Below are 7,159 nucleotides of genomic sequence, written 5' to 3'. Positions count from 1 at the left end.
AATTTTAAGATTTTCAGTATTTAAATGACAATATTCAGACTTAACTAGGATCTATTGCAGCAGGTCAGGAGTAGGGAAGAGGGAAATGGGAAAGCATGACGGGAGAGAGAGAGGAAGAGGATACATTCTGAAGGGAAAGGAACCAGAGGATAGCCGTTAGGTATGTCAGGAAAGGACTGCTTGTTTTCACCTGCCTTGAAGCCCGCTTTTGCCACGTCATTGTGCTGCTCAGGAATCTTCAGTGGCTCTCCTGCTACCCAGTCAGAGCTAAACTTCTGTGCCTGACTTCCAAGACCCTTTATAATTTGGTCTCATTCTGTTTATCATGTGTTACTTCCCAGTATTCCATCCTCATTCCAGGTGGCCAGTTCTGTTCATAGATCCACACACATCCCATGTTCTCTGGCTGCGATGCCCCTCCTATTGTGGGAAAGGGGAGGAACAAACATTGGGCAATATTGAACACTTCTATAAACCTTCCATAACTACCCTGTGCTGGAGGTGTCATTCTTGCCACTTTATAGATGAGGAAACTGAAGCTCCAGATAAGTGATTTGCCCAAGATTCCATACTTCTAAGTGGCACAACCAGGACTAGAAGCCAGGTCTCTCTTTGGACTCCACCTCACAGCCTAGTTCTAATCGTTGTCTTCCTAAGAGTTAGGGGAGGAAAAATTAGTTTATCTACAGTGCTACTATATAGAAGGAGTGCTGGTGGTGCAGTGTTTAAGCACTTGGCCGCTAACGGAAAGGTCGGCAGTTCGAACCCACTAGCTGCTCTGCAGGAGAAAGATGTGGCATTCTGCTTCCATAAAGATTACAGCCTTGGAAACCCTATGGGGCAATTCTGCTCTGTCCTACAGGTTTGTTATGAGTCAGAATCCACTTGATGGCAGTGGGTTTATAATGCTACTCTAGATAGTCCACCAGCAGTTCTTAGAGTTGTACTTTGCAGTAGAACTTCTTGTTTTTGTTAGTTGCTGTCAAGTTGATTCTGACTCATGGTGACACTAGGTGTGCAGAGTAGAACTGCTCCATAGAGTTTTCAAGGCTATGACTTTTTGGAAGCAGATCGCCAGGTGCCTCTAGGTGAGTCTGAACCTCCAACTTTTCAGTTAATAGTCCAGTGCTTAACCATTTGCACCACCCAGGGACTAGTTGCTCAGATTTAGTAAAGTACAAGCCCAGTAATTTGACATCAGGAATAGACTTACCCAAGCTGTTTGAAACTTTCCATCTTGTTAGTAAGCTTTGGTTGGGGTTAGAAGGCAACCACAAAATTGGCTTTCACTGCATATATCTGAACTCTGCTTCCTTTCTATCAGATTCCTAATACATTGGCTAGTTATTGTTCTCTCAGTGCTACTGAAGAGATAGTGGTTATGGAAGAATAAAGTGCACTTTTATTCTATTTCATTCATTATCTGGAAAATTATCAAGTTCTCTTGCAAGAATCACTTATTCTGCAATGTGATGTATAAAGAAGTAAAAAGTTTGATCTTTGCTTGTTCGAACTCTAAATAGAATAGTTTTATGGTGCTGAGAGTATCTGTAACGCTTTTAAACTTTTGATGCACACCAGGAAGGAGGTAGGGAGTGTAGGAACAGTGTTGATCAGAGCTGGTGTCATGCTGGGGGTAATCTGTAGAGGGAGAAGAATCCTTCTAACGTCGGGACGCACAAGAGAGACTCAACTTCAGTCACTTAGCATTTGCTCTTCCTGTGAAGTCAGATAGCCCAGCTCTGATAAGATGATTAAACGTGCATTTCCCTGATTATGTACCTGTTGAGATGTTTCTTTTTTGTATTCTCCTTTAAATAATATAAACCCACTGTGAAAAATTGACTCATAAAAAGAAACTCTGAGAAATGGAAAAACCACATAATTCTAGAGCAAATTTTCCCTCCATTTCCAAAATATATTTCTTGGTGGTCTCAACTTTTCAATTCAGACGAATCGCTTGCTTTATTACTTGGTTGTGTGCAGTCTTTCTTTTTTCTTCTCAGTTGCAATTAGTCATTGAGTAGGAAGTGAATTATTTTCAGAGATAACATGGGTGGGATAGTCATCTCCCAAAGGAAGTGTTGTATTTAGTAGCATTTTTAAAAGGCAGATTGGAGGAGAGTTATTGTAAAAGCTCTGGTAGTTCCTGGTCACCTGAATCTTTTCTCTCCTTTGATATGCTTCTGAAGATTGGTGACCCCAGAATGGGAGTTTTACTGTCTCTCTATATGGAGATGTACTGCACGCCAGTGTTTCTTAAAGTGGGATCCCTGGACCAGCAGTATCGGCATCTCCTGGGAATTTGTGAGATATACAAATTCAAGACTCCACCCCATATCTACTGTATTAGTTTCCTATGGTTTTTATAACAAGTGACGACAAACTTGGTGGCTTAAAACAACACATATTAGTCTCTTAAACAATTTTGGAGGCTAGAAGTTCAAAAATCAGTTTTACTGGGTTGAAATCAAGGTGTTGGCAGGGCCATGCTCCCTCCAGAGGCTCTAGAAGAGAATCTGTTCCTTGCCTCTCCAGCTTCTGGTGGCTGCTAGCGTTCCTTGGTTTGTGGCCACATCACTCCAATCTCTGCCTCTATGGTCACATTGCCTTCTCCTGTTCTCTCTGTGTCTAATCTCCCTCAGTCACCCTTTTAAGGATACATGTGATTACATTTAAGGCCCACTCAGATAATCCAGGATAATCCCCTCATCTCAGGATCACGTCTGTAAGCCCCTTTTTTGCCATATAAGATAATATTCACAGGTTCTAGGGGTTAGGATGTAGATTTCTTTGGGGAGACATTATTTAGCCTAAAACATCTTCTGGATCAGAAACTGTAGGGGTGGGGCCCAGCGATCTGAGTTAACAAGCCTTCCAGATGATTTCGATACTGTCAACTTTGAGAAGCACTGCTGAAGAGTCAGCGTAGAGTTGATTCTTTCTTTGTAGCAAAACACTTTTTGATCTTTCTTCTAGAATTTAAGTCTTACTAGGTTTAAATATAAAAATTAGCCCAAAGCAGTTTGTTCCCAGAGACTCCTACCGTTGTCTTCACTGCTTCTCTTTGCTGATGGAAATGTGATTGAACTGTTTTATTCAGAATTGTGTTCGAGCTTTTTTACTTTTTATGTCCGTAGTAAAAGTGGCTTGCTTTTGTACTATGTTCCTAGGGTGAAAAGTTGTTTCATTGTATAGAGACAAGAAACATACTCTTCAGAAACTTTAAACAGTAAATACTATTTTTCAGAAGCCCATTAAAAGAGACAATGGAATGACTTGATTTTGATCACGTAAGACTTTAGTTACAAAACCGTTATTATGAAGATTCTTGAAGCCCATCCCCGTTACTTAGCAAATCAGATTCTACCCTAAATAGAAGTTTGGGAGCATGTGGCTGTGAAATGGCACGTCTGTGCTAGATTAGTGATTTAAGAGTACTAACCACCAGTTTCATTCTGCAGGAGCAATCTGACTATAACATGTGATGTTTACATAGAGACCCCTGACAGGGGAGGTGTGTTCATTGCTGGAAGAGTAAATAAAGGTGGGATTTTGATTAGAAGTGCCAGAGGAGTTTTTTTCTGGATTTTTGCAAACGGAACCTACAGAGTTACAGGTGACATAGGTAAGTGACTTCTTTTATAGCACATGACCCAAAAACATTTATTGAGGGCTTACTATCTGATGTGTTATTTTGAGCATCTGCTTGTAGCTTGTGGGAGCGACAAAAGAACTGTACCTTGGGGCACTTGGACATCTAATGAGGAAGGGATTCAGCACATGCAAAGCAAATACCAAAGAATTCAAGATTATAGAGTTATTTAAGTAGTACAGAGTAGACCAGCTTAGTAAAAGCTAAAATAATTGTACAAAGCTTTTTAGGGTATTGTAGAGCGAAGGTGGGTTGTGAGGTGGGATTTGCATACACTTTGGGGAGGTGGTGGTAATGGGGAGAAAATGCTTAGGAAACAAACGTTAAATAAAAGCAAGACTATAAGAATGTTGTTCGTGTGTTTATGGAAATAAAGAGAGAAAGATTGACCTGCTTAAAATGGAGAAACCCTATTTTCTAACTTAGTTAATAGCTTGAAAATGAGTTGTCTCAATGATTTTAACAGCCCTTGTCTTAGTTAAATCAGTTGCCATCCAGTTGATTCCAATTCATGTGTCTTAGGTGGAATGTATTTTATCCAGAATAGGTACTTAGAGTATATATTCATGTTGAATTTTGTTCCACACTGCTCCATTGAAGCTAGACCTTATTGGTTGTAACTTTTCTTGGTTCTCACCTTCTATAATTTCTTGCTTCGTTAATAATTTTATCTCTTCTATTGTTTGCTGCTCATTGCCTCTTTCTGAGGCATAAAGAGGCTCTGTAAATAACAATCCCAATGTATTAAAAAGGGAACAGGTAGTAAGGGCATTAGAATAGGAGTTGCAAAATGATAGCATAACTGATCTAAAAGGTACCTCACTGATCTTTCCAAACCAGAACAGAGAGCTGGGGTTAATTGATTTATCTAAGGTATCAAAACTAATTAGTGGCAAAATTGGAAGTAGAAATTTAAATCTGTATCTCCAGTCCCTGCTGTTCTTTATTTTAAACTGTATTTTATCTCATCCTGGATTTCTCACAGGCATTCAAATGCAGTAAATCCAAAAATAAAATCACCGTCTCCCCCTAATTCTCAGTCAATGCCATTTCTGCATAACCAGTTACACTAGCTGAAAGTCTTGTAGACTTTGACTGCTCCTCCTCATCCTCTGTATTCATTCCAGTCAGAATTATAGGCTCTAATGCATCATGCGTGGCTAGTTTGCGAGTTTACCCCACCCATTCTGTTGCGGGCCCACCCACTGTACGTGGCTCAGAGCAGGATCTCAATACGTGCTTATTCAACACGCGTGGCAATAAAGGGACGTGGTTCATTTTTAGGATGGACTTTACAACACACATGTGCCACTTGAGAGCTCTCCACTGAGTTATGTGATTCTGTGATTAGATTTAAAAAAATCTCAGGATAATTTTTTTGTTTTACAGCTGGATGGTTCATATATCATTTAGGACATGTTGATGTTACTGCAAAAAAATGGTATACACTTAGTTTAACTATTAAGGTAAGTCTTACTGATCAGAATGCCTGGAGGTAAAATTCTCTTTTCTTGTGCCTTGCTAGCATTTTCTGTTATCAGAGGGGAGGGAGGAGAGTATGATAAGTAATGGAAAGAAGCAGGGAACCTACCATGGCACCAGCAAACCACCAATCCCGGGATGATAGTGTAGTCAGAGTCACCCACATGAGAACCGTCAGTGGTTGGCTTTACTGGAGCATTATTATTTTTACATTTTGGTTTTGCTTTATAAACCAAGGAGTAATTGGTAGATAAAGTCGATAATTGAACTATTTTTTCAAGGTTACTTGAACTGAGACTATAATCAGAACTTAGAGGTATAAGCAAAGTAATATAAATTGATTAATTAATCAATTAAAAAACAAACAAACAAACCCATTGTTGTTGAGTCGATTCTGACTCATAGCGACCCTATAGGACAGAGTAGAACTACCCTATAAGATTTCCAAGGAACAGTTGGTGGATCTGAACTACTGACCTTTTGGCTAGCAGTTGAGCACTTAACCATTGTGCCACCAAGGCTCCTTAGGGAAATTTCAGGTTTATGGAAAAACTAAGCAGAAAGTACAGAAAGCTCCTGTATACCGTGCCCCCCCCCCGCCCCCGCCAGTTTCCTCTATAATCAACATCATACATTAGTTTGGTACATTTGTTACCAATAAACAAGTACTGATACATTATTGTTAGGAATAATTTGGAATGCGTAGTTTACATTAGGGTTTACATTTTGTAATGTATAGTTCTGTGGGTTTTGACAAATGTGTGATGCCATGTATCCACCATTACGGTATCCTTCAGAATATTTTCACTGGCCTTAAAATGCCGTGTGCTTTACCTGCTCATCCCTCCTGGCCTTCCCTGAGCCACTGATCAGCTATGGCAACCACTGATATACTACTGTCTCTATCGTTTTGCCTTTTCCAGAATGTCATATCATTGGAATCATATAGTATGTAGCCTTTCTGACCAGCTTCTTTCACTTAGCAATATGCATTTAAGGTTCCTCCATATTTTTTCATGGCTTGATAGCTCATTTCTGTTGATTACTGAATAATGTTTCATTGTATGCATGTACCACAGTTTGTTTATTGAAGAACATCTAGGTTGCTTTCAATTTTTGGCAATTATGTGTAAAGCTGCTATAAACATTCATGCGCAGGTTTTTATGTGGACATATGTTTTTCAACTCATTTGGGTAAATACCCACGAACATGATTGCTGGGTCGTATGTAAGACTGTATTCAGCTTTGTATAAATTATTTTATTTATCTATTTTAAATATTTACAGAGATTTCAGTGGAAGACAATGTTATTTATTTTTTATTGAAATGAAAATACACACAACAAAACATTCACCAATTCAACAGTTTCTACATGTTTAATTCAGCTGACATTGATTACAGTCTTCATGTTGTGTAACCATTATCACTGTGATTTTCCAGATTATTCTACCACCCCACCATTAACATAAACTCAATGCCACCTTAGCAAAACTTCCTGTTTTCCCCTTCCTCCCATCCCTGGTAATCCCTAATAATCTTTGGTTTCTATATATTTGCTTATTTCAAGTAGGTGAGATGTTACGGTATTTGTTCTTTTGCGACTTTGTTGTTTTCACTCAGCATAACGTTTTCAGGGTTCATCCCTATTGTGGCATGCAGCAGGACTTGATTTCTCTTTATGGCTGAGTAATATGCCATTGTTACGTGTATACCACATTTTGTTTAGCTATTCATTCGTTGATGAACATTTTGGTTGTTTCCACCTTTTGACTGTTGCAGAAAGTGTAGCAATGAACATTGGTGTACAGATTTCAGTTTGCGTTTCCTACTTTCACTTCTGGATATGTACGTGGGATTGAAATTGCTGATCATATAGTAGTTCTGTGTTCAACTTTCTGGGGAACTGCCAAACTGTTTTCCACAGTGGCTGTACCATTTTACATTCCTACCAGCGCTGCACAAAGGTTCCAGTTTCTTCACAACCTGACCAACACCTGTTGTTTTCGTTTTTTTTTTTTTTT

General features: G+C 39.2%; 1 protein-coding gene across 1 annotated transcript in view; it reads left to right on the top strand.

Annotated features, from left to right (window-relative positions):
* GALC (galactosylceramidase) overlaps nucleotides 1–7,159 on the top strand; it is a 68,723-nt gene that overhangs the window by 52,764 nt on the left and 8,800 nt on the right. Inside the window, 3 exon segments of the mRNA XM_023731678.1 lie at nucleotides 1,510–1,513; nucleotides 3,463–3,628; nucleotides 5,045–5,121. Coding sequence (XP_023587446.1) covers nucleotides 1,510–1,513; nucleotides 3,463–3,628; nucleotides 5,045–5,121 — 247 coding nt within the window.

The sequence above is a fragment of the Trichechus manatus genome, unplaced genomic scaffold (assembly GCF_000243295.1).
Source record: "Trichechus manatus latirostris isolate Lorelei unplaced genomic scaffold, TriManLat1.0 scaffold00045, whole genome shotgun sequence".
Lineage (NCBI taxonomy): Eukaryota > Metazoa > Chordata > Mammalia > Sirenia > Trichechidae > Trichechus > Trichechus manatus.
This window is presented reverse-complemented; position numbering and strand designations above follow the sequence as displayed.